Genomic DNA, 27,359 nt, shown 5'->3' on the forward strand with positions numbered 1-27,359 from the left:
GTTTACTTCATAAATTAAAAGAACCCACTGTTCCGTTGTATCTATAAATGTAAAAAAAAATGAAGTGTGAACTGATACATTTATCCATAATAGCCATTCATCAAGAACTAAAATCAAGACTGGGTGACTAGGATAAATCATAATAACTACCGAAAATAATAATAAAATAAAGAAATGGATGACAAGTGGCGTACATAAGTTTGGTTTCAAAGCAGTTCTTTTCATGTAATTATATTCTACGTATTATATTCAGGATATTTTTAAACGATGTTTTTGGTGAAACACTTCCGCAGTGTTTCAGTGACCCCGCACTGCTGTTTCTGAGAGAAGAAAGTTGGTTGGTCAGAGAGGGAAACACGTCGCTGTTCCGGAACAACCTTCAGCAGCTCCCCGACAGCATCCTTCAGCGTTCAGAGTAAGACGCTTCAAATCTACTTTCACATTCGCTTTGCAATCATAATACTTAACGCCATGGAACCACCTCTACCGTGTTCCTAAAAAAATCTAAAAGTCGACGTTTTTTCGATGCAATGACAACGTCAAGCGTCTGCTATGGGTTTATGCACAGAACATCACTGCTCTGTGATTGCTAAGTAAAATACTGCAATAACGCGTGAAGTCCATGATAAATGATACAATTGTAGCTTTGAATAAACTAATTTCTTAGTATAGAATATAGTGATATAAAAATGTTGCGGGGTTTTTTTACCCCCTAAACTTAACAAATCTGGCCCTAATATCTTTAAAATGATCCTAAGACAACGCAGCCAGGATCGGGAGGATGTGATCTAGGAAGTGCGACTGGAATGTGACGTGTTATATAATGACTGACCAAAAGGGGCTGAACACAAATGCAATTCCTACATTTACACACACAGAGATACACATAAGTAATTCACCTTTTAATATAACACACCGTCTCCTTTGAGCAATAAACGCGCGAGTAAAGGTCGACGAGTCGTTAATTCACACTGCGTTACTTGATAGTCAGTGGGAGGAGAGAAAGAGAGGGAGTCTAGAGAGATGGTTCATTTAAAAGCGCGTGGACGACAGAGGAAAGCGCTCGTGAACAGAATGAGAGAATCGATCAGCTGACCTTCTGTCTTATTATTATTATTAATACCAATAAGCGTCACATCCCGACTGGACTGTATCTATGTTGCTATTCTTCCCATGACAGAAAAAAAACAGGAATATTTTTGTTGTGATATTGAACCGAACTGCATTTCATAGAGTTTAGAGGACAGATACTGTAGCACTATGTCGCTTTACGTTGAAGGTAAGAACATGAATTAATCCTGTTTTCTTTTTTCATTTTTTTGTACTTATAAAGTACTTTTACGGTTGTATTGGTTCTCTCGATATATCTTTATTAATTCGATGTTAGTGATCAATTGGATCTTACCGCACCTTGTAAAAGCTGTCAGTTGAATCCTGATGAGAGTGAGAGCTGAATGGACCCTTCAGTCGACTGATAGACTGGAAAAGTTGCTCTAGAAATCTGGCTCGGCAGAAATTGAAGCGTTTACCTTTCCAGGCTGTCGGTCCATTCCTCGCTTTGGTTTTGCTGTTAGGTCTGGTTCTCTGACAGCTATTCATGTGCCCTGAAAGTGTCTAATTGAAAGAGATTTTACATTAAACATAATTATAGGAGTTACTGAGTTAAGTCCTCTGACTGTTTGCGTTCAACGGTGTTTAATTTAAATCTTAAAATTAAAAAGCTTTAGGATTTAAAAAAATATAATACTAAGAAACATGATGACTTACAATATAATAAGAGTTTGGGGTCAATAAGATTTTTTAAATATTTTTGAAAATAGTATTTTATTATCATAATTATTTATTCTTTCTCACCAAAGTTGCATTTATCTGATCAAAAATACTATAAAAACAGTAATATTGTGAAATATTTTTTACAATTAAAAATAACTTTATATTTTAATATATTTGAAAAATGTAATGTATCACTCTGATGGCAAAGTTGTACTTTCAGCAGCCATTACTTCAGTCTTTAGTGTCACAATATGCTGATTTGGTGCTCAAGAAACATTTCTTATACATTTTGAAGACAATATTTTTGTGGAAACCATTATACTTTATTCAGGATTATTTGAAGAATAGAATGTTTAAAGGAACAGTGTTTATTTGCAATATAAATATTTTTAAACATTATATACTACTTTACTGTCACTTGCTGATGACGATTCTTTTGTACAGATGTTCAGATGTTCTTACTTAAAATCATTATCTAATCATACTAGAGAGCATGATCATCAGGTTTTACAAAAACTTGAGGAGTTTGAGTTTGAGTGCTACAGTCAAAAGAGCGACATACAGTTGTACATTTTCAATCAAATTCTTAATATTATTTCTAATAAAAGCATTAAAGCATGAAGCATTTTCACTAGTTGTTTAAGCCGGGTACACACTGTATGATTTTGGCCATGATTTGGCCGTCTGAGACAATTTTTGCGAATCCTAAAAGATTCCTCTGATCCTAGGCTAAAATCTGAAGTCTTTGATCATTAGTTTGACATGCTCACCGACAGCTGATTAATGACCGTTTTGATCAAATTTTACCTCTGACAAAATTCTGGAAGTGTCAGAAAATTTGACTCACAGTCCTGCTGTTTGACTTCTCCTAGATAGAACGTCAGTCAAATTGTCTTAGTTTTTCAAGACAAGCCATGACCAACGTTGGAGATTTCTTTGTAGCCACCATTTCTATCTCGCATGTAAATGCAGCCCAGTGTCACCAAACGTGTCATTGATTGATGTAAAACTCCAGACGAGTTTTCTTGTGTGCGTCCGTTTTTAACACGTTTTCATTGTCGTACATTATGACTTTAATGACAACTGAGATCTTACTACAGTGTGACATGGATTGCATCGGGATCATGTTTGTACAGTCTGACAAGGAACAATCGTAAAGGACAGTTATAAATCGCACAGTGTGCATCCGACTTTAGACTTTTGGACCTGGATGTAGGATGCAGTGCAGTGCGTGGTTGCACTTTGACCCATGCAGAGCACATTTGATGACAGTAGCATTTTGAGAGTTAATGGCTCTAAATAGCTGTGCACTCTAGTTCTCTTTCATGTTTTCTTTGCTGTGAAGGTGAGATGAACTACTGATGTGTTGGTACAGTCATTTGTAAATGGCAATTTTCAAGTGATCTGTTTTACAGTGTACCTTTATAAAATACCCCCAGAGTATTGGAAGTACCATACTTCCTGCATCACTCCATTGTCATTCTTTATGACATTACAGCTTATTTATTGTCCTTTTATTTATTTATTTGGTAAGTAGCTGTGCACATGAAATAATGTACAGTCAGCCAGTCATTAATGCAAAATAACCCCTGCTCATCCTGTTAGCTGATTGTGCATTGTCACTGTCTTTTTTAAAGGGGCCATGAACTGCAATTCAATGTTCAATACAAAAATGATAATGTTCTCTGAGGTCCAGTTATAATGTTATCAAGATTTTTTTACAGCCTAATTTAGAAGTAATAAGCTGTTTTCTATCCTGTTGTTGACCCTCTCTTTCGAAAACTCAGTTTTGATAGGTGTGCCGCTTGCAAGACTTGGAAGTAAACGCTGTGTCTTACTAATGACAAAACAGAAGATCTCGCTCACTGAAGATTTTATTAAGGATTACAGTGAATAAAAATAATAACAAAAGCTCTACATACTTTCTTCCATATCTGATAATACAACGAATTAACCCCATAAATGCCGAAGCAAATGAAAGAATAGCAAATCACAATTATTCAGTTTGACTGGCGCTACAGTATAAATATTAGTAGGGGTGGGACATAATATCAATAGAGCAATATATCGTTGTCTTTCTCCATGCGATACAAGAATCGATATGTTGGCGCCAAATATCGATATTTTAATAAATAAAATAAGCCGTTCTAAATAGAATTCCCTGCTCTCTGCGTCACTACTTCATGGCTCCTCGGGTGGCCCTCAACACATGAATGAGGGAAACACAAGTTAACTAGCTTCAGAAAAGGAGGTTTTTTTAACGTGATGGCAGACAGCAGTGGGTGTTCTGTTTTCTAACCGTTTGGACTTGAATAAAGAGAGAAAACCTGCACTTAACCTTTTCACTGGTATTTTGTTTTCATAGTTAGACTGATATTCTGTTGTGATGTATCATTATAGGATTGCCTAGCAATATATTGATTATCGCAGAATTGCTGTATCGTGGTATCGTGAGCCATGTATCGTATCGTGACACCCTGTGTTTCGCTGAGTGTTTTCAGCATACAAAAGCACAAATACTAATTCTGATTAATACAGAAATGTCTCTTATTTAATGCGCTGGCTGACACTGTCACTTAGAGGCTGTTGTAGGGCTGCCAGGCAGTATGTGAAAAGATAATTATTGGGGGTTATGCACAATTTCATTGCTTTCATTGTCAATTTCATTGACAAACTTCATTGCTTCTGGACTGGTTCAAGTCTTTTGTAAGCTTTGTAAAATACAAGATGCCTTCAAAGGTGCAAGCAAAGATGAGCATAATCAATATCCATCACATATGCAGATTGATATCTAAACTTTTTTCTTTTTTTCTTCTCACTAACATTTAGATATTTAAATCGGCAACAATAAAAATAACTAGCTAGGGTTTCTTTGACAAGCGGATGCAATAGGACCTGTTTTAATGTTTGTTCATGTGACATTCAGCATAAAAGTCTATTTTGGCACACTGGCAGACAAATTAATTAAATTGGGTGTATACAGATGAAATGTGGTCAAGCGGAATTCAGTCAGGTAGTCGGAAATGTGGTGTAGAAGGTAGCACACTTGAACATGACATGGGTATAAAAGCTGATGTCTAAAGGTAATCAGAGTTGGAAGGCCCAATAATGATAATGATAATAAAGGAAAGCAGTTAAGCGGTTTCTCCCCTCCCCTACCCTACCTCAAGCTCAGGATCTATTATTGAATAAACCTAGTCAAACATAATGTGGTTTAACCTCTCTATTGTCCCCTTTCTCTCAAGGATAAAGGGGAGTATTTGTGGTAGAACAGGGAAGTCTTGAATCACAACTTACAGTACAGTCAGTGTTAATGGCCATACAGGAAATTAACCCAGAGCCCATTGAAGATGTGTGTTTTACACTCTTTTAAAGCTCTTGATGATAACATACTGTATCTGTGCTTTCATGAAGCTACCAGCTTCCTTATCATATGGACATATTATCACTGCAAATAAGATATATTAAAAATATTTTGTATTTAAAATATTTATTAAGGAACTGTACTTAACGTTTGAACACACCAACTGTATTCTTTATTGGTACGACTCATCATAAGTAATTAAAATTATGTGAAAAACTTTAACATTTCGGTGTGTGGTTTCAATTGTAGGTCTGAGTAAAGAGTTACCAAGCAACCTCTACGGGATGGCTCAGTTTCAAGAAGTAATGCGACAGCAGCTGGAGAGCTCTATGCATGTTGAGCTGGAGAAACTCATAAGCACAGCCAAAGGTCCAGATGCTGAGGTGAGATACAAACTTCAACACAATTCAGCAATTTTTTTTTAATGATTTATGAAAAGAGTGATTTATAGACACTGCAATTCAAAAGTTTGGTTAATGTTTTTAAAAAAATAAGTCTCTTATGCTCACCAAGGCTGCATTTGTTTGATCAAAAATACAGTAAAACAGTAATATTGTAAAATGTTAGTATGATTTAAAATAACTGTTTGTTTTTTTTTAATCTATTTTAAAATTCCTGTGATTCAGCATCATTACTCTTTAGTGTCACATGATCCGTCAGAAATCATTCTAATATGCTGATTTGCTGCTCAAGAAACATTTCTTATTATTATCAATGTTGTAAACGTTTGTGCTGCTTACATTTTTTGTGGAAACCGTGGAAAAAAAAATCATGATAAAGCTAGTAGTATTTGGCTGGTTATGTGATCTCAACATGTCAGACTAAGAGCCAACCTGCTCCATGTTAAATAAAACCTCTTTTATTAGGCTACTGATATGACTGGAGTTTTTATCTCAAGTGAGTGCACTTTTAATTAAAAGTAGAAATCATAATTATTCTTTTTTTATAGTCTCAGTTTTAGTGCATTTAGAAATGACAAGGGAGCAAAGATGAGAAATGAGAGGAAACCTCTTTGGGTGCCATCTGAGTGCTGTAGCTGATGAATGACGTGCCAGTATGACAGGAGAGATTTCATTGCACTGCTGAGCTGATGTTTAATTAGTCTCACCATGAGACTGGCTTCATCATGATGCATCTCTCTGGCATTTCTTCAGCCCCTACACACTTCATTCTGTTCATCTTTTACCCTTCTTTCATTTTTATTTCTTTGGCTACACTGAAATTCTCAGTTAGTAGAGTTCATTTGAGCATGTCAGATAGTAAAACTCTGAGCTGTTTGGCGATTCACCCCAGTGTTTCCTCAGCACCATATGGTAATAATCAGACTTAGCCGTCATCATCACCATGACACATGCTGACCGCTTGTCACCCCTCCCTCTCCATAACACACAGACTCCCATAATCCCACCCAAAATTTACTGGCAAATGACGTTTTAAAATCCACACCCTGCTAGCTCAAATAAAGTATGATAAGATTATGTGAAGATCATCAGTCATCAGTTTACAGTTGTAAACATTGTAGCTGCCTTTTACGTAGGGATTTCAAAAGCACTGGTACTTCAGTACCACATTGATTCTTGAAAAATAATAATAATAATAACCAGTCTGTCATCAGTAGTGTTTTCTGATTCACAGGCCGCTGCTTTTGACTCTTACATACGTATTTGTGTGTGCGCGCACTCTGTGAATCAAATCAAATCTAATGTACTTCCTGTTCAAAATGCATTTATGTAAACCTAGTAAAGGTAATGTAAACAGGTGTGACGAAAATGGGATGTGTGTTTCAATATTAGATCAGCGAATTAGACCTTCCAGTGGAATACATTCTAATAGACTTATTGCTGTCTATTATAAATCAAACTGTGTATGATCAAGTGTTGACAATATAATATTATGTATATATACTACTGCTCAAAAGTTTGGGGTCGGTAAGATTATTTGTAGAAAAAACAGTAATATGTTTTCAATTTTTATAATAGTTCACAATATGTTTTCTATTTATAAATACATGTTTTTGTTTTAAATATAAATATAATATTTAAAATGTATTTTGAAATGTAAATGTTTACTATGTGCAACCAACGGCAGTGACGCGCCACAACGAAACCTACAATTGAGTTTAGCAATGTATGACGTAAATGAGAAGCGGCAACGCCGACGCCCCGTGTAAATGCACCTTAACTGTTGTTCTCTTCAGTCAATACTTCATATCTTTTTTCAAGGTTTATGTATCAAATTTACACTTTGATTAAAATACAGAGCTATAGAAGTGACTTTAAATTCTCAGCAGGCACAAGGAGTTTTATAGATTTTCATCAAACAGGTTATATTTATAATGATGTGCTCAGTGAGCGGCCTGAGGACCCAGCAATCTTTCGCAGCAGGGTGGTAATTATTTCAGAAGCCTTTAGGAGTTCTAATTGCTAGATTGTACAGAACAGGATAAGAAAGTTATGCTGACAGGTTGTTTTTTTATGCTGAAATTTTGTTGTTGTTGTTGTTTTGTTTTTTCAAAAAGAAAAAAATGCTGATGTCCTTAAATTTAAAGGCAAATGTAAAAGTTTAAGTACTGATGATTGAAAAATGCATTTTGACTCACCACTATTCTGAAAATATCTCTCGGTCTCTAATGTCAATAGAGGTTATGGCCTGGTTATGGAGGTTAATGCATTGGACATTCTTGGATAGGCCTATAGTGGCATCATCTGCCAAATAGGTTGAGTTTTAAGTATTTGTTTCTCAGAAGGAGAAAACAGGAAAGATAATCCTCAATAACTATTTCTTTTTTTTGCCTGCTCTCTTCCCCAGGTGTCTAAGAAGGACTTTGAAGGCTTTCAGAAGATATTCCACCGATTTCTGCAGGTGAAGGGACCTTCAGTAGAGTGGCCAAAAATCAACAGGCCCCCTGAGGACTCGGTAAGATAAGCAAGTGATTGATCGTACACAAACCTATTTGGTTTGTGACAGTGGCTGTCACAAACAGTGACAGTGGCGACAGTGGCTCAGTGGTTCATGTAGATTGTCTACAAACCGGAAGGTTGGTGGTTCAATCCCCGGTTCCACCTGACCAAGTGTCGAGGTGTCCATGAGCAAGACACCTAACCCCAGCTGCTCCCGACGAGCTGGATCGCCTTGCATGGCTGACACCGCCGTCGGTGTATGAATGAGTGAGTGAATGGGTGAATGTGAGGCAATATTGTAAAGCGCTTTGGTGGCCATTGGGTCTGTGAAAGCGCTATATAAATGCAGTCCATTTACCATTTACCATTTATATTTCTTACACTCGCTTGGATTCTTAATTTAGCCCACATTTGGTTACTTTGATTATAGACCTATAAGCTGAATATGCAGAGAAAGTCAAGCCTAGTATGTCTATACACACTTAACCTATTAAAACTGAGAGGTGAACGGCACTCAGAGCCTATGCTTTGAGTCTCATGTGTGGCCATTAGTATCGCCTCCAATTCTGGGAATTAGCCATCTGTGATTAAAAGCTTCCCACATTCCAGCATGAATTAATTTGTATGCCATTCATACACTTAAGTACATAAGTATCCAAAGACTTTGGGTCCAGTTAGAGTTACAGTATTAGCCTGTAGAAAGATCTAGTGTGAATGATTGTGTGTGTGTGCAAGGAAAATTATAAATAAAGCTTCGACATTGATTTGTGTCTGTGGGCAAGGGAGGGTGTAAGAAAGACAAACAGTGAACAAAAGTGTCTCCTAATTTGATTTGGCTGTGTGTGTTTGTGTTTCACATAAAGAATCCAGTGTCGGTCTGCTTTCTTCTGGGTCTGTGATGATTATGCAATGCTCTGTACGAGCCAGAAACCCACACGCAAGCCTTTTAGCTCCACAAGGAATCACATGCAGGCTATACTATGAAACTGCTTGTGAAATGTTTGATGCTATAGTCTGCAGCGTATAGCAAGGTTATCTGAACAGGATATTAAATACATCACTCCAGAAATTCCTGTTTTGAGTGCACATACAAGACAAGACCTAAAACCAAGCTCCTTTCAGACTCAAAAAGTAGAGTTGAAAGACTGCTACATGTGTGTTTGCATATAAATTTAAGGATATTTGGAGAAGGTGAGGTTGTTGTTGGAGAAATTGCTGCAATATGTTTGGTTTGGGATGAGCAACTGAGGGATGGGCTCTATATTTTCTCTCGTTGTGACTTTGAGGGTGTATCATTGATGTACAGTATGTCCTTATGAAACTGTCTTTGACCAAAAATGCAACTCATTCTCCTTCAAACATCTGCTGTATAAAGGCTAACCAATCGTCACCAGAACTTGCCACATACCCTCTGGATCCTGCAACATCATGCCTTATGTTTGCTGTAATGACCAATGTCATCCCATTAGATATATTACACCCAAGATAAGTTGCTGATAGACTTGTTTGTGGTGTAAAAACATCAAGTCACTGAAACTTTTACCCAGACATTTTTACCCTGATTTTATGTTGAGTTCATCGTGACATTTCCCACCCAATCTCAGTTCAAGCTCAGTTCTCAGATTAGCTGAACTGTTGCATTTTAATGCACATTTTACATTTAAATATATTTGTTTGTTTTTTAATACATTTTATTTATTACATAAATTATGATTAGATTTTTTATATTAACCTTTTTTTTAACAGCTATCAATTCAAACACTTATGCAGGAAATTATGACATGCAGTACAAAAGAAACATGACTAATTTATAATTTTTCTCATATTTCCAAGATGATTACAAGACCTGTTCTTGTCAACTAAAAAACGTTGTTAACAGATTTACATCAGCAGATGTAGCAACAACTGTGTTCGATACTTCATAAAAACACAATGTTTCTGTTCGCAAGACATAAAAACACATAATAAACAAAGGTAAGGAGTAAAGAATGCTGAACTGGCCCCAGGTCATCATTAATGTTGAGCAATATGTTGGCAAAAGATTCCTAAATGTCGAGATTCCAATTGTATTTCACAATTTGCATCCGTCTGTAGGAAACATACCAAAGGGAATGTTGTCCTTCCTGTTTGAATGAGTATAGTTCAAGTTTTTCTGCCTTAATTCACCACAGTACCGGTAATTACTCCAGATTTAAAAACGCACTGCACACAGATTGATGATCTTAAGGTAATGATTATCATCAAATGCCTTATTATTACTTCTGTGAACCTTTTAAGCACTGTAGTTGTTCATCAGCCTCTCTTTCTGCAAGATGGAGAAGCTCTTCTAATGTGCTTACGATGCAAACAGACTTTCTGACTGAGATAATTAGACTCTGGTCTTGTGACGCTGTGGGAGCTGTGAGGTTTTATTATCCGTGTGTGTGTGTATGTGATTGTGAATGTGTGAACAGGTTTGAGTTTAGAGCAAGTGGAATGTGGCTGACCAAACAACAATTCAACAATCTGACTCAACCACTGATCTTTATACACAGTAAATGACTGGATTGCTCATGATGTTGGTATTCCTTGTACATTCTTACAAAGCAAACGTCATAAACATTTAAATGGTTATTTGTTTAAAGTTAGTAATTCCCCCTGTTTATTAAAAGTTACATGAATCTTCATTATAGTAGCGAATATCAGTTGATGGACAAGACACCTCAAGATTTGTATTACAAATGTCAAAATGATTCTTCTGAAATCTGAATATGTTTTGTAAGGCATGCGCATACAACTTAATTCTCCATGTACAGTTATTCACTGTGGTTATGTAATTATGTTGTGTTATATAATGTTGTTTCTATTCATACAGAAAATGTAAATGATTCAACAGTGTTTTCAACAACAGCATGTATTTTGAATCAGTAAAGATAACGACTTAACAAGGTTTACAAATAACACTTAATTCATATGCAAAGCCATAGAATTTGAGCTGACCTGTGGCTTTTTAACAAGTTCTCTAAGAGTCTGAAGTAGACGTTGGTCAACAAAAAGCCAGGAAATAATATACACGCTTCACTACATTTTGAGAAATAAAGCTGACTGCGTATGGATTTAAAGACATTAAGCTTTATGTCACTCCGAGCAAGATAAGGTAAACCTTCACAGTAAAAAAGATCAATAAGTTATGACAACATAGGTTTTTACATTGCTTTATCTCATCAAAATAAGCTAAGCAAAAAATTTTTACTCATTTTTTTTATTGTTTAATGGATTTTTAAGTAATTTCAACTTAAATTACATGTTGATTGTACTTAATTTAAGGCAGCATTCTTCTAATACAATATAGTGCAATAAAATAGTAGAGGCTTGTAATATTTGTGTAGTATGTATTGTAATATTTATTGAATATATTCGAATACGTTTCTGATAACAATCCCATTTATGTTCAAGCTTAATATTTCCTGGATAATTACATACATAAAGAAATCTATTTTGTGTTAGCTCAGTTACCTGTGCCGAAATCTTAATGATTTCTATATATCGCTTATCCTGCCAGAAAAGTCCCACTGATAAGCTGCAAATCGTGTCATTTTATGTCAAGGTTTTGGGTGTCGGTAGGGAATACCAATATGGCCACCAGAACACGTCACCGCTTGTTGGCAATGTAGAGCAATCCAGTCATGTATATAGATCAGTGGAATTAACCTGTGCATCTGGTTTTTTGTAAAGGGTTCCTGCCCTTGTTTTGAAGCTCAGGTCTCTCATACTTTATTTTCTTTATCAAAGTTAGGAATCCCTGTTGTTCTCTTGATAACTGGTTAGTTAATTCAGTCAGACAGGTTTCGTTTAGGACATTGGGGGAAGTGGTGTCATTGTGGTTTAGAACTGGATTGGTTTAGTCATGTGCTTTTTGTTGGCACAATTATTCCAGCTCAGCTGTATTATGTAGTATGCACTAAGAATGCGCTGTGTGAGTGTTTGTCTTGAATTTTGTCTCAAAAGGAAGGATTTAAATGCTGCTTAATCTGAGAACACACTAGAAACTTGAAGAATAAGACTTGACCCACATTACCACTACAATAACAATGCCAGATCAGAGGTTAAGGACATTGGATGTTATTCATGAAACATGAGCAGAACAATTTTCGGTCTAAATCGTAAATCTATTCTAAATTAATGAATACAGTTTAAACAAAAATAATTGTATGTATGATTTACACAGAAATTTGTTCTGCTCATGTTTCATGAATAAGGCCCATTGACTAACAGGTGAATTTTCCTGATTAAACAGGAAGTAATGTAATACAAGTAATGTTGCCATATCGAATTTGTGCAAGAAGTACAACACTCGTGCAATATTTTAAATGTTTTAAGTGCTAGCAGTTAGTGTGTTGAATGCTTTCAGAAGAGTTATGTTAAGAAAGTTATACAGAATCTATTTATTTCTCTCTCTCTGTAATACTACTGAATATTTTCTTTCACATTTTAACACAGTCACATGCATCACTGCTGTTACTAAATTATTTTAATCCAGGACTATTAACAGATATCATTATGAATGTGCGTGCTTTATTTTGTTGTTGTTTATTGGCCATAAAAAAGCATTGTAAAAAATGCAGTCAATACAGAGTAGATGCTTTTAACTACACGGTTGTGTATGACCTACAGTGGTTTCATTCCACAGTAGAGTGGAATTAACCGAGCCAATCAAAACAATGAACCAAATTACAAACAGCAATTGGTATTCTTTGGAATTCATCGGTTTAACATATGAATACTATGGTATATGAGTATGCCAATAATTACGTATCATGCTATAACCAACTGATACAATACAATGGGGCTGGGGCACACTGTGTGATAAAAGTGAATTTTATAACATTCTTTGATGCAGTCAAAGAATCAACTCTACCTGTCATTCTACAGCAATGTTTCTGAATCTTCATGGGCAGACTGTCCTCACAGTTTGTAGAAGAACCATTTAGGGATTGAAAATACATGATGATTAATGTTTTTATTTGAATAAATGCACAGTAGCCACATAGATGGCCAGTCCATGAACATTCGAGAGCTAGATGACTGTCTGTCTTCAACCGTAGTTGGACGCATGTATGAATATATGTATCTGCAATAGACTTCAGCAGATGATTTCACTAAATTAACACAATACAAGACGAATACGTCAGCTAACACAACGTTAAAAAGTTGTTACCATAAAAGTAAAAACATTAAAAAGTAGTAAGTACCATAGTAAAAAACAGTAATATTGAGTTCATATAAATAAAAACTCAATCCAACACATTCTCACCTGTGAAAGGTTATCCCATTTCTTTGGGAATTTAAATCTCTGCGGTTTCACAACCAGAAGCTGTGCAATGTTGTGGCAGCATTGATTCTTACTGAGAGTGATGACAGCTGACCGTTCCAAGAGGGCGGGTGCACCTACGTGTCTGGAACGGTCGAATGTGGCATCTACGTATACATATTGTAGGCCATTTAAAAGGATTTTCTATTTGGAACCAAGGATTTCAGCCACAAACCTCACTGTGTCTGATCATTGTAAAGCTCAGGTAATGCATACGATACGTCGTATCAGCAGCACCATTATACTCCTGGTTTTCTTTCATCTGATCACTGTGACAGCATATGGCCCTGCTGTATCTGAGCACCTGATGAACAGCAATCGAATTCTAAGGAATGGAATTCACTGCAGATTTCTTTTATTTTAAGAGTGAGCGTTGTGTAGGCACTATGATTGAATCTTAGATCGATTGATCTTTAGAATTGCTGTAGGGCAGGGGCTTGTGCTTAACTTGTTTTTCTGAATAACTTTTTATTTTCTTCATTACCCCCCTCTACCACAGATTTCTCCCTGACAAACAAAATGAACTTGGTTACATCATCCTCTCCATCTGTCTGTTTGTTTATGTCATGGAAATGTGGATGTAGATTTTAAGATCTTTGTCCTTTTCTTTCTTTATGTTTGTTTATTTGTTCTTTTCTTGTCATAATAACAGAAACTGGGGCTTTGTGCTGTAAATATTAGCGTGTGTGTGTGGTGATATTTTATTGGTATCTGACTCATCAGTGATGGCATTGCTCTATGGCCCTCTGGGAAACAAGAGGAATGAAGAAAATGAGGAAACAAGAGGAATGTTTAAAAACACATCCATCGTTCTTTCACTTCTCGCCTTCCTGTTTCCCACTTGTCATATTGATCCAGCAGTTGGACTGTTTATTCGGTGAAACATGGCCATTTGTTTCTGTCTCTATGAGAAATGTTGTGCTTGCACTATGTGTGTGGTGGTTGTTTGGTGTGCTTGTAATTTGATCCTAGTGATTCTTGAAAATTGACCGCAGGCATGATCATAACAGCTCACTAACCTCAACAGTTGACCTCTGACCGCTTTTTTTGTAGAAGAAGAATCCAATGAGACAACCATAGACACACCAATAGCAACAGCATCTGGATGAAATTTAGAAACTTCAGTGTAGTCACTGGATGTAACTCCAGTCCTTAAATGTTTTCAGCATCTGGAGGTTTATATTTTAAGTAGTCATGCTCAAAGGTTTAAATACCGCTTGCAGAATCTGCAAAATGTTAATTATTTTAACAAATAAGAGGGAGCATACAAAATGCATGTTATTTTTATTTAGTACTGTCCTGAAAAATATATTTTACATAAAAGATTCACGTATAAAAAAAATTCTGAATTTATAGAAGTGTGTCATTACCTGGATGATCCACAACTGTTTTTTTGTTTTGTTTTGTTTTAGTTGTTTGTGTCCCTTGTTCGTCATGAACAGTTAAACTGAAATCCCTTCGGTCCTGCAAATTCTTCTGTTTTCCAGCATCTTTTGTATATCTGAACCCTTTCCAACAGTGAGTGTATGATTTTGAGATCCATCTTTTCACTGAGGACAATTGAGGGACTCAAACATTTATTGAAAAAGTTCAAACATTCACTGATGCTCCAGAAGGAAACACGATGCATTAAGATGGGAGGGGGGTGAAAACTTTTTGAATTTGAAGATCAATGTAAATTGTACTTAATTTATCTTCCGGGAAACATGTTAGTATCTTCTTTTGCTTCCAAAGGGCAGTACTAGATGAAAAAAAAAGATATTTAAATCTTCATCCTGTTCAAAAGTTTTCACCCCCCGGCTCTTAATGCATCTTGTTTCCTTCTGGAGCATCAGTGAATGTTTCAACCTTTTGTAATAGTTGTGTTTGAGTCCTCAATTGACCTCTGTATGATTTTGAGATCCATCTTTTCACACTGTCACTGCTAGAGGGTTCAGATATGCAAACGATGCTTGAAAACTGAAGAATTTGCAGGACCTGAAGGATTTCTTTGAAGTACATTCGGCAGTTTAACTGTCGTGGATCATCCAGGTAACAACACAATATAAAAAATTAAGGGTATGTAAACTTTTGAATGGGGTCATTTTTATAAAATCAGCTATTTTTTCGTCTTGTGGACTATATGTAAACATCTTTAATGTAAAATATCTTATTCAGGACAGTATTAAATAAAATAAAAAAAAATTATATGATCCTTCTAATTTTGTTAAAATAATTAACATTTTGCAGATTCTGCAAGGGATTATGTAAACTTTTGAGCACGACTGTATGCCCTGACTGACAGTTGTTTCTCTTTCTTGTCTTTGTTTCAGATCCAGCCATACGATAAGATTAAGGTGAAGGGTATACCAGACAACATAGCGGACAGTCTGAATAAGCTGGTGGTTGTGAAGCTGAATGGAGGTCTGGGAACCAGCATGGGCTGCAAAGGGCCCAAGAGCCTGATTAGTGTCCGTAACGAGAATACCTTCCTGGATCTGACCGTCCAACAGATCGAGGTTTGTCACATGACACTGGCAGCTTGCAGTACTGTGTTTATAGTTTAATCCATGGAGGTCTATAATATCTTCCCATTCATCTCATTGAAAGTTGTTCAGCAGGGGCTAAAGTGGCCGTGCTAACAAGCCAAACATCGATCCCTTGATTTAAACATGTCTAGTTTATTTGTTTCCATGAAATAGAAAATTTCCTCTCTACAGTATATAATTTGCATTTTATTATGTAATCAGCTTTTGGCAAAAATAAATAAATGCATTTTTTCATTGCACATTTTGCAAGATAATGTCTTTCTAATATCCTTCTGTGTTTTTATCTGTAGATGACACACATTCAATTATTGTCTCTTGTAAATGAAAATAGGAGAGATTCTCAGATTTGAACCCAAAGAAATATAAATCACTCCAGCTGTGGAAAAAGCAGCAGCTGTCTGAGAGATTTGAAAGTGAGCAAATAGACCTCCACCCATAAGTCTTAAATCACAAACATATGTTTCTCTGTCTTTCCCTTTTCTTGCTCTCCTCATCTACAGCTGTAAAATACAGGCACATTCCTTAATTTATACAGAGCAAGCATTTTACAGCAACAGGCTCTGTGCTGGTTATTTTTCTCAATGCCATGGACTGTAGGTAGTGTGCATGAAAGAGAACTTAGGGTGAAACCGAAACAGAGAGGGCTGTGTTCTGGGCCAGAGGGAAAAAGATAGGGGCAGAATACTGAGCCCTGTGGGACGCCCTCGCTGAAGAACACTCAACTCAGTGTCTCTTCGGCAGACCATTTACCTGCCTCATGTCGTCAGATATCTTGCTCACTGAATAAGGCCTATTAGTACATGTAAATAGGTAATCTGTCCTTCTCCCACAGCAATACAGGCTGTCGTTTCTGTGCTTGGCAGGCCTTTAGCAAGCCCTTAGGCCAGTTTATACCATTTGGCTTCTCTTTGGCTAGGACTTATGGGCATACATTCATTACAGGAAACTGACCTAAAATCTGTCAACACATAACAGTTTCTGAAAGAGGATGATGCATAATATTTTGAGAACTTCGTAGTTATTTGGACAGGTACCATTGATACGGGGAAATTGTTTCAGACCACAAGCGCGAGCGGTGCATATTTTTTCCGACGTGCATGTTAATCAATGAGTGCATTCACACCGCGAGCAGGGGCGTGAGCAGCAGTGAATCGCGGGTTTTGCTGTGCTGCTCAAGCTCAATTAAAGTGAATGTGCACTTTTGATGGACAAAATAAATATGATTTCACACAAAAAATGCCTAAAATGCACATTATTTGCATGTCTAGTATGTTTTAACAAGAACTGGAGAACCAACCTACTGTATGTCAGAAAAGAAAATGAAGACTCCAAAATATTTATAGAAAATGTACCCATTTAAACTTGTTTTTATTATTCAGTTTGGGTAAAAGTATATGGTGTTTTATTTAAAAAAATATCTATAGAAAATAAATATTTGTGTGTGCTGTAAAGTGGTTAAAAAATGAAATCGGAATCGGCTAAAATTGGTATCGGCAGGTCAAACTTCGGAATCGGCCTAGAAAATTGTAATTGGTGCATCGCTATAATCTTTCTGATTGGCTGGTATCAAACACCATCACATAATCTGATGTTCACAGATGTTTTATTTATTTATTTCTACATTTTCCGTAGTATTGTCAATGGGTTCAATAACACATCCTGCAAAAAGGGGGCCTTGGCCAGAACCTAGTGGTATTTGGGGGGCCTTGTCATGGAAAAGTTTGGGAACCCCTGCCCTAGTATGATTGTAAAAAAAAAAAAAAAAAAAGTTTTAAACTTTTTATTGTGTGACTAAACTTCACAAGATAGTTTATGTATGTTTGTGCTAGGTTGAAATGCATCTGCTGGATTCATTTGGACACTCGTGCCTTTTTAGTAAAGGGTTTCTGTTAATTTATATTTGAAGAATTACTGCTGAAACTGGTGTCTAGGACTTAAACTTTGCTCCAAAAATGGGCATCTTTTTCTTTTTCTTTACCTACTCTGTGTTTATTGCAGTTCTGTAATAACTAATATTAGCCAATTCACCTGATAAATTATTGACCATGTTCATCACAACAGTGTAACTGTAGAGATTAGATAGGAGAGATGTCTATGCCCATCTGAGACCGTGTTTTATCAGCTTGACTCTGGTGTTAAAGATCAAACGTTTACAGTACTGCTGTCTAAATAATAACTTTTATTATTTAAAATGATCTATTATCCCTGCTAACAGAATGTGCTATGTGCAGAATGTAATAAACCTGCTAAAGTGTCTCAGACACTTTGAACCTCTCAAATGATTCAACCTGAAATATTATTAATGAGAGACATTGTGGGATCACAGTCATTATTGTTAGCTTACATGAGTTAACTTGCTTGATAATGTTTTTTAGTAAGTCAAACATTTTTTTCTTTGGTCTCTTCAGCACTTGAATAAAACCTATAATGCTGATGTTCCACTGGTCCTAATGAACTCTTTCAATACGGATGAAGACACCAAGAAGATCTTACAGAAATACACGCACCACAGGGTCAAGATACACACTTTCAACCAGAGCAGGTATTAACCTCCCTCCACACACACACACACACACACACACACACACACACACACACACACACACACACACACACACACACACACACACGTTTACCTGACATAAAATAGACTTACATTTATTTTTAAATAAAGCAAATTATAATAATACAAACCTAAACCTAAAAAATATAATTTTTAAAATAGAAATCTGTTTAATTTATTAAGGGATGTAATGCATATTTTTGAGAGGGCACCACTCGAGTTCAGTCGATTCAGTCTTCAATGTATTTTGTAGCTTACAGAAACAAACAAAGCATATAAGCACTGACACCGCAAGGCAAAGTGCACCTTATATCAGCACATTTTTTGAATCAGAGGCTGTTCTTTGGAGTCCTGCAAACCTAAGTCCTCCATCAGTACACTGAGTTTGGTCGATCAGTAAAAGTCAATTTAACGGAAGGAAACAAAATATATATATTTTGTAAAATGTTGGACTGATTCCCCCAGCACACAACAAATCGATGGTTCTCCACGAATCGCCTACGCTGTGTGACATATTTTGGCTTCGAAACTGAGAAATTCCCCAAAAGACGACAACTTTGGGGCACCATTTATTTTGCACCTACAATATTCTAAGATAAGAGTAAACTTATGGAGTCAATATAATGCCACATAGTTTTTCAAAAGAATAAAGTTTCGCAAAAGAAAATATGAAATTACGTTAGGTGTGATCCAGGCCTTAGGTAACTTTATAGTTACCTACGCAATGTGTAGAGTATCGGATTTCAATAAAACACGTTGTCAAATTAACTGAAAGGACAAATATTTGGAAGGATTATTCCTGCTTCCATAGACATCCATGTATATTTTACAAACTATACATGTGTATTTGCTAGTAGCCTATTTATCTGTATTTAAATGTCAGAAACATAAAAAACATTATATGATTAAAAACACTAAACAGTCCGTCTTTGGTACAGCTAAAGCACGAACGCAGATTTAAATTTAGAAGTAGGTCACGTGACGCACTGAACGTTCTAATCACACTAGTGTGATGATCATATGCTTCAAAGGGTTAACCAAATGTAAAAATATACATTTTTGTCGTTTGAAAGCTGCATTCAAATCCTTTTGGCAAAAAACTTTGATGGGGCTCGTGCCCCCTCGGTTTGAATGAGCATGCAACTGTATTTATACATAGTTTTTATATCTAGGGAAGGAAGGTTTTTTTGACTTCTCATAGAAAGTATTCTGAGTATAGCTAACTAAACACACAAACCACAGATATATACACAGGAATAATGTGACATTTATGTAGTTTGAGCACAAAATACCACTCAGCTGATGACCTCGCATTAGCGTCTAACATCTAACAAAAACGCATTTTGTCATTCAGGTTTTAGCACAGGATGAAAAAAGCTGAATTTCTTCACCTTCATAATGCATGCTGCTGACCCTTAGCCTGCAAACACTTAAAAAGTTTTGTAAAAACAAGTTAAAGATTGATGAGGTTTCTAAGCAATAATAGGGATACGTTAATATTTAATGGACTTGTCAGAGTTGAAATTTATCTCAGAGCTAACAACAGACACTCGTGGGATACGGTTACATATGTTATTTAGAATAGTGCACAAAAGACAGCACATACTCAGTCCCGGTTGAAGCTGAAGCTTGTGGAAGAGACAATGTGATGAAAGGAAGAGGAGGAGGATGAAGGCTACATAAAACGTCAGATGTTTTCCCTGGCTTCATTTGACCTGAATAAGCCTGAAATGCAGGAGCCAGAGAAGATTTTAGAGCCCCTCTGAAAACACATTTGCATAAGCAAAGCAGTGTATTTTTTGTGCTTATAAACATAAACAAGGCTTGTTTTTTCTTTCTGTAAAGAGGAAACACTTTTTGACACTGTGTTTGCATCTATTTTATCTATCCATTTAATCTATTTTATAACTTGTGGTTTTTAGTGATAACGCATAAATAAAGTTTTGACATGATAGTGATGATCATTTTCATATTATGGACAAGTGTTGTTTTAGTATTATTTGTATATTATTATTTATTCATATTTAGAATTATCTTTTAGTTCTTATTTTACTTAGTTTTGCTATGTGCTTTTGTCATTTCTTCTATATATATTTGGCTTTAAAAAATATTTTTATTTCAGTTTTAGTAACTTTTTAGTTTTAGTTGACAATAACAACATGGACGATAACAAATCCGATGCTCAGTATTACAAATCTATATTAGAAATTCAGACTACTTTCTCTGAATTTTCCAGGTATCCACGGATAAATAAGGAGTCTTTGTTGCCAGTCGCTACGGACATGGGTATGACAGGGGAGAATGCAGATGTGTGGTATCCACCTGGTCATGGTGACATTTACGCCAGCTTTTATAACTCTGGTCTGTTGGAGCAGCTCATCGCTGAAGGGAAGGAGTATATTTTTGTCTCCAACATCGATAACCTGGGCGCAACGGTAGACTTGTGTATATTGAATCACCTGGTGAGCCAGCCAAATGGCAAACGCTGTGAGTTTATCATGGAGGTCACAGACAAGACCAGAGCAGATGTGAAGGTGAGAGAACATTACTTGTGAGTGATATCGTACAGTAGTACAAAACAACAGTGTGACTTGTGTAACAAGAAATTCTCAGAACAGATATATTTTATTTTCTCCAAGCAATTAAATAATTAGCATTTACTTCTGTAGGGTTTTACATTTACATTCATTGGCTTGGGTAAAATATTTGTTCATGCATGTAAATAAATTCGATTTATTTGTGGGGAAACGAGGCTTATATTTGTTGTATTTTCTTTGAATGTTGCATGTTTTTGTTGTCTAGGGAGGTACGCTCATTCAGTATGATGGTAAGCTTCGGTTACTGGAGATCGCCCAGGTTCCCAAGGCTCATGTTGATGAATTCAAATCAGTGACCAAGTTTAAGATCTTCAACACCAACAACCTGTGGATCTCCCTTTCTGCCATACAGAGACTACAGGAACAGAATGACATGGACATGGAAATCATAGTAAACCCTAAGGTAGGAAAACTGTAAAAACTTTCAGAAACCGCAGCTTGTGTGGAAAATCAGGATGTTACAAATAATAAGTCTTATCTACATACTTTTCGTTTCAGTCGGAGTTAAATAATTTTGATTGATGAATCTGAACATAGTGTTTACATGATTCAGGTAGATGTGCGTGTTTATGTGCATTGGATTTTATTGCAAATCCAGTTCAAAATCAGATAAAGTGTTTACATGTCCTATCGAATTAATTAGAAACGGTTTAAACCACCCCTTACAATCAAATAGAATTTAAATTGGGTTTGGCCAATTCATTTCAATTGACATGGTTACATGTGACTTTTTTTTATTCTGAATGCAACTACTCCTATTACAGATGGATTATTAGGGTCCATAAATACTACTGTTTTTTTTAGCACCCCGCAAGTGTCTGCCAAATGCATAAATTAATGTAATGATAATAAAAGGACTATTTGAACAGCTATTAGACCAGATACTTGAATTTCTGTTTTTATATTTATTTTGAAGTTTTAATTTCCCTTGTCAAGTCTTCCTTTCCCACAATAGTAACTCTTAATTTAGTTGTAAAACACGATTTCTAGCTATGCACCAGAAATCTGTTTTATTTCCCTGGCCTTCCTCTTCTTTACACTACCACTTCTGAAACCCTAGGTGAGACCATGATTCATTTATCAGGGCACATGGGACCCTGTAACACTGTGCTTTAGCAGTCTACTTTGCAGAGTGTTTACTTCTGAATCAAACCCACTTACAAAACCCTTTACACCAGCGGTGTCCAGTCCTGCTCCTTGAGGGCCACACTGTCCTGCAGAGATCAGCTCCAATTCCAATTAAACACACCTGAACCAGCTAATCAAGGTCTTACTAGGCATACTAGAAACTTCCAGACAGGTGTGTTGAGGAAAATTGGAGCTAAACTCTGCAGGACAGCCCTCCAGCATGAGTTTGGACACCCCTGCTTTACATCAAGTGTGCCGCACAAGTCCTGAAAAGTGAAGCCAAAGCATTTTGATCGCCCCCTGGTGACTGGCTGAAGTATAGGTCATAAGCCCCGCCCTCTCCATATAATCGAATGGGACACGACCCAAAGTAAGAAATCCAATTACACTTCAAATAATTTTTTGCAAGGATGGTTTCTGTAATTTTTAGTGTTAATTTTTCTAATAAGTTTGGGTTTAGTTATATATAGATATAGATATTTATTATTATATAATAGATATTTGATGCTATAAAAACAGGGTGTAACATCATGAATAACAGCTGGGCTTGCGATTGAGTTTGAGGAAGCAGAAGTATGGGCAGGACCTTCATACCTTCATACCGGGTCCACCTCAGGATCATTACCATAGGACCATAGGACCATAGGATCGGGCTCCGAATGACAATCTGCAATAACTGTTTCTGGGATATTTTGGCTATATTTTTCTACAGTGGAAGGAAGTGGAGACGTGTTGTCCATCTTTATTTAACAGTCTATTCTTTACACAAGCACTTTAACAAGCTAATGTTGTGGAGACTGTGTTTGAGCATCTGTTTTATACCATCCCCAATATCTGATTTGAGTAGAGAATCATTTGGGATCTAGTTTGAGCCGAGGCTTCAGAGTGTGATCAGGGTTTTACAACTGACATTAAAAAGTACATTTATAAACTATTTCATTTGGGTTTTCTGTTCTCAGTGTATCACAGGAGACTAAAGAATTGAAAGGTAACCATAAGATGAGGTGTGTTTTTGTGCGTGTTTTTACATAGTTATATTTTGGGGAATTTTTTTTTTTAGAAGTGAGCAAAAAAAAAAAAACTCCTTTTGTTTTGAGGACATACAGGGACCTCATCAATTGGAAAAACTATTGATATACTGTACATAAAATTTTCACTATCACTGTGTCCAAACCAAACGCAATACAGAATTTCCAGTTTACAAGTGACAAGTAATTTGTCTCTCCACACATGAAGCTGTTTAAGACAGAAAAGGTTTGCGTCTGGTTATGACACAGTATAGGCTAAACATGCAAAGTGGGTAGTGTGTAATAATTATAATTTGCAATGCATTCTATAAAATCAATAGAATTCTATGATTTGTGCTCCTTTAGATAACCAATTAAGTGTGTGTCTTTGTGAAGTAGTACACAGTTCAGCAGAGTTTTGTATTGTAGCACAATTTCTCCCCCTGAGGCCCAGGTAGAAGTCTGTTCTAATCTAGATAGTCTATTCTAGATTTATTTACACCCAATCCCCACCCACTTCTGTTCCTGTCAACCTTACGCTTTTTATGCCTGTGTGATACCAAGATCACCTTAACTGCAGTGCTTGCAGTGATACCTCTCACTTCTTCACTGCCATTTACATGGTTACTTGACAAATAACATGAATATGAACATGAAATGAAAATTCACCCTACATGTTTTCTAAATGCATGCTATCGATCTTATTGTGAATGATTCGTCCATGCATATGTTTTATTTTTCACAATGTAATTTTTTAATGAAAATGTCATAACTGGAGTGACAACTGGTGATGTACACTGTACAGTATGCTCGACTTCTCCACTCATTTAGTTCGATTAATGGATACAACCAAGTCCCCACCCTACAGTTTTGTTTTTTTTGTTAGTTTTTTCAATAATCCGTTTAAGGTTTAAAAAACATTTTAGGTCCAATTTTATGCCCAGGTGGGTATTAGAGTACTGGTACACTGAATTTTTGAACCTACATTATGAATATAATGTTTTAAGAGAATTACAAAACTGTTGTTTAAAATCTTTCTCTTTCTCTCTCTCAGACTATAGACGGGGGTCTGAATGTCATTCAGCTAGAGACTGCGGTGGGTGCAGCCATCAAGTGCTTTGATAATGCCTTGGGCATTAACGTGCCTCGCAGCCGCTTCCTGCCTGTCAAAACCACATCTGACCTCCTACTGGTTATGTCCAATCTGTACAGCCTGGAGGCAGGGTCTCTGACCATGAGCGAGAGGCGCGAGTTTCCCACAACTCCTCACGTCAAACTGGGCAGCTCTTTTACCAAGGTACCGCACCTAATGAAGCATTCACAACAAATGATCCATTCAAAACACATGGTGTTCCTCTCACACTAGTACACAGTGTGTAGGCACGATCACATTACCAATGTGACATTACCAGGTCTGCCAGGCAGAAACCCACTAAGATTTGAAAACAAGGACATCCTCATGATCTCAGCTTTTGTTTCTCTAAAGAACAATTACTCTCAATTAATACTTAGCAAGCCTTGATCCAGTTCTCTCTTGTCTTTCAGGTTCAGGAATATATCTCACGATTCGAGAGCATTCCAGACATGCTAGAGCTGGATCACCTGACGGTGTCTGGTGATGTGACCTTCGGAAAGCACGTCTCACTGAAGGTAATAGGAAGGAACATCTTAAATTCTGCAATCAGACATTTTTGCAGGATGTTGCACAGTCTGATTATTCATCTGTCCTCTCCAGGGAACAGTCATTATCATAGCCAACCATGGAGACCGAATCGACATTCCGGCTGGCTCTATGCTGGAAAACAAAATAGTGTCCGGAAACCTTCGGATCCTGGACCACTGAAGCCTTTGTGTCATGTGACCTGGATGCATAATCACGTGACTGATCCACACCTGCCACTGTCCTCATCACCATAACCAAACAACCACGGAGACAGAATCAACATTCCGGCCAGTTCCATGATGGAAAATAAAAGACAGCACTTCTGTGACTAGGATGCCAAATCACATGACCAACCCACACCTGCCACTCTCAGAGCCTCCATCAATGGTGCAATGGAACGCAGCACACAGCGCCACAGACACCATACAACTTCCACATTATTCCAGAGACATTAGTTTTGTTGTAGTATGTGTGTGTTTTTCCTTTAGTGGTTCTCAAATGTAATGTGTAACACAAGTCTTTTTATTGTGTTTTGTTTTCGTTTTTTACTCTGAGAATTCAGTATTTCTCTTGTTGGATCTATGGCATCGCAAACTGACCCTTCAGGATCAGCTCTTCTACTTGCTCGAAAATGTGAAATAAAAAAAATGCAAAGCAATAAGCGTTCTGCGACAGTGAAGGCTGATGGTTCCGTCTTTGTGTTCTAGAACCTGTTCTAGATTCAGAAAGTTCTATGGAACTAAATAAAGTGCAATATGTAACAGAACACTAGCAGTGAATATATCTTCATTTCTGCTCAAGGTGGATTTCAGAGAAACTCCCTGGAAATTAAACACACATGCTTGTTATCGACAGTAAATAATGAACTGGAATAAGGAAGCGAGGGAACAGGTATGTGCACGAGGAAAGGAAAGAAAGTAAAAAGAGCGTCTAACATTGCAGCAGTGTTTAAGGGCTCTACACAAGGCCTCCCAGACTCCCTGGAGGCAGGAGGTTATTGTGTTCCACTGGTCTGTTAATGCGAAAGCAGCCAAGCATTAAACCTGCTTTTAATAACCTGCACACGGAGCAGGAAACACACACACACGTTGGTGATTTAGGATCAAAGAGGTCCTGAAATTGTATGTATACTATAGTATGAAACATGGGTATTCATTTTGAGATTTGCTAAAGATAAATTTAACAGTGCTATTAAATGATTGGTGTTCTTAAAGATTAACTTTAATGGAGCGTTAGATGACGGCAAAGGTAATTTAATTGTAAAAATAGGGAAATGAGCCATTTAAATGTCCAACTTACAATACCGATGCATTTAAAAAAAATCCACTTTCATTTGTGTTATGAGTGTTTTGGATTGAAATCAGTTCCTGTCACATTAACAGAACCACATGGGGATAAATGTTTTTTTGGCGAACACTGTATTAGTGTCACAAGATAAGCTCATTTAAAGCAAAAACAGGAAATAGGTCTTACAGATCCTGCTCTGATATAATAACCACACAGCTGCTTTCCAGAGTCTGGTGGTAGTAGTTAGTAGAGGTTTGTCAACCAGAAAAATCCCATGAATCCTTTGCACAGGAATGCACGAGACAAATTACCGCATTCAATAAATTAATCTTCAAATCAAATACCCTCTATTATTTAGAAGCGTGAATCTTTACTGGCATTATGATTCAAGTGCATTCTCAATGTATCTCAATGAATGTTGTCCTTTTTTATCAATACATATAGGGGTTAGTGTTTCAGTAGTCATTAATAATACCAGTGAATATAACAATTCTCAATACAAATGTATATAATAAAGATGAACCATGAAACAAAATGAACACTTTTTTTAACCATTTAACTATTTTAAATATTTAATTCAGTTGTAAAATGTAATAATGTATAAAAGTACTTTGTTTTTAAACAGTAGCATCAAAATATTCAAGTAAAAAGCCAATGATAAAAAATAAAAAAAAACATTACAAGCAATGTGCTTTCATCATCTAGGGGTGATTTGGGTATTAAGTTATTTTTCCCTTTTTGCATCACACTTCGGTGAAATGTGTTGCTTATTATCATAATAGTGATGGGCTAATATTATTAATGTTGACATGTAAAAACATACCACATAGAATAAATCAAATGCAAAAACATCCTAATTCAACTGCCACTGTCATTGTTCACAATGCTGCTCCAATAATAACAATCCGACTGAAATCAATATCCACTGAGAACACCTCTGAACACACACTGTTAACTCAGCATGACTATATGGGACTTTCATGATCTTGTTTCAGGTCAGTAATGAGGGTTATGGGGACAATTAACCTCAAATGCCATGCCGACATGTTAAATGATTTTGCTTTAGGGGCTCATAACAAACGAAAGCAAAGAAAGAGTATAAAGATGATTAAGTAGACTAAGAGAAACTTCTGCTGTCCTTGCTACTAATCTATTTACAGAGGTTAAATTATTTGCAAATAAATTAGTACAGTAAATAC

The 27,359-nt window shown here is 36.4% G+C and overlaps 2 protein-coding genes across 8 annotated transcripts in view; one reads left to right on the top strand and one right to left on the bottom strand.

The window, feature by feature from the left end:
* On the top strand, positions 1-25,718 carry ugp2b (UDP-glucose pyrophosphorylase 2b). Of its 2 annotated transcripts, none has more exons than XM_079633841.1 (10): positions 1-415; positions 5,387-5,520; positions 7,946-8,053; positions 15,700-15,885; positions 18,324-18,457; positions 20,715-21,012; positions 21,281-21,478; positions 24,265-24,507; positions 24,756-24,860; positions 24,946-25,718. In XM_079633841.1, exons 2-10 carry the CDS (start codon positions 5,422-5,424, stop codon positions 25,051-25,053), a joined length of 1,479 nt encoding a protein of 492 aa, XP_079489967.1. In that variant the 5' UTR covers positions 1-415; positions 5,387-5,421; the 3' UTR covers positions 25,054-25,718. The 2 variants fall into 2 exon arrangements, with proteins under 2 accessions (XP_079489967.1, XP_079489966.1); XM_079633840.1 differs by lacking the exon at positions 1-415 and adding an exon at positions 819-1,279 and having other exon boundaries at positions 24,946-25,661.
* The window catches only part of wdpcp (WD repeat containing planar cell polarity effector), a 101,028-nt gene that overhangs the window by 72,084 nt on the left and 1,585 nt on the right, over positions 1-27,359 (bottom strand). Inside the window, exon 2 of one of the 6 annotated variants that reach the window (XM_079633835.1) lies at positions 14,407-14,488. The exons of the other annotated variants lie outside the window; for them this stretch is intronic. The gene's annotated coding sequence lies outside the window, so the exon portion shown is untranslated. The remainder of the gene's footprint in view (positions 1-14,406; positions 14,489-27,359) is intronic. 6 annotated transcript variants of the gene reach the window in all.

This window comes from Phoxinus phoxinus (genome assembly GCF_949152265.1).
Source record: "Phoxinus phoxinus genome assembly, chromosome: 13".
Classification (NCBI taxonomy): Eukaryota; Metazoa; Chordata; class Actinopteri; order Cypriniformes; family Leuciscidae; genus Phoxinus; species Phoxinus phoxinus.

Coding starts and splice junctions, on each gene's coding strand:
- ugp2b (XM_079633840.1), top strand. Junction 15,886..18,323: donor TGACCGTCCAACAGATCGAG/GTTTGTCACATG, acceptor TGGTCTCTTCAG/CACTTGAATAAAACCTATAA. Junction 18,458..20,714: donor CACACTTTCAACCAGAGCAG/GTATTAACCTCC, acceptor TGAATTTTCCAG/GTATCCACGGATAAATAAGG.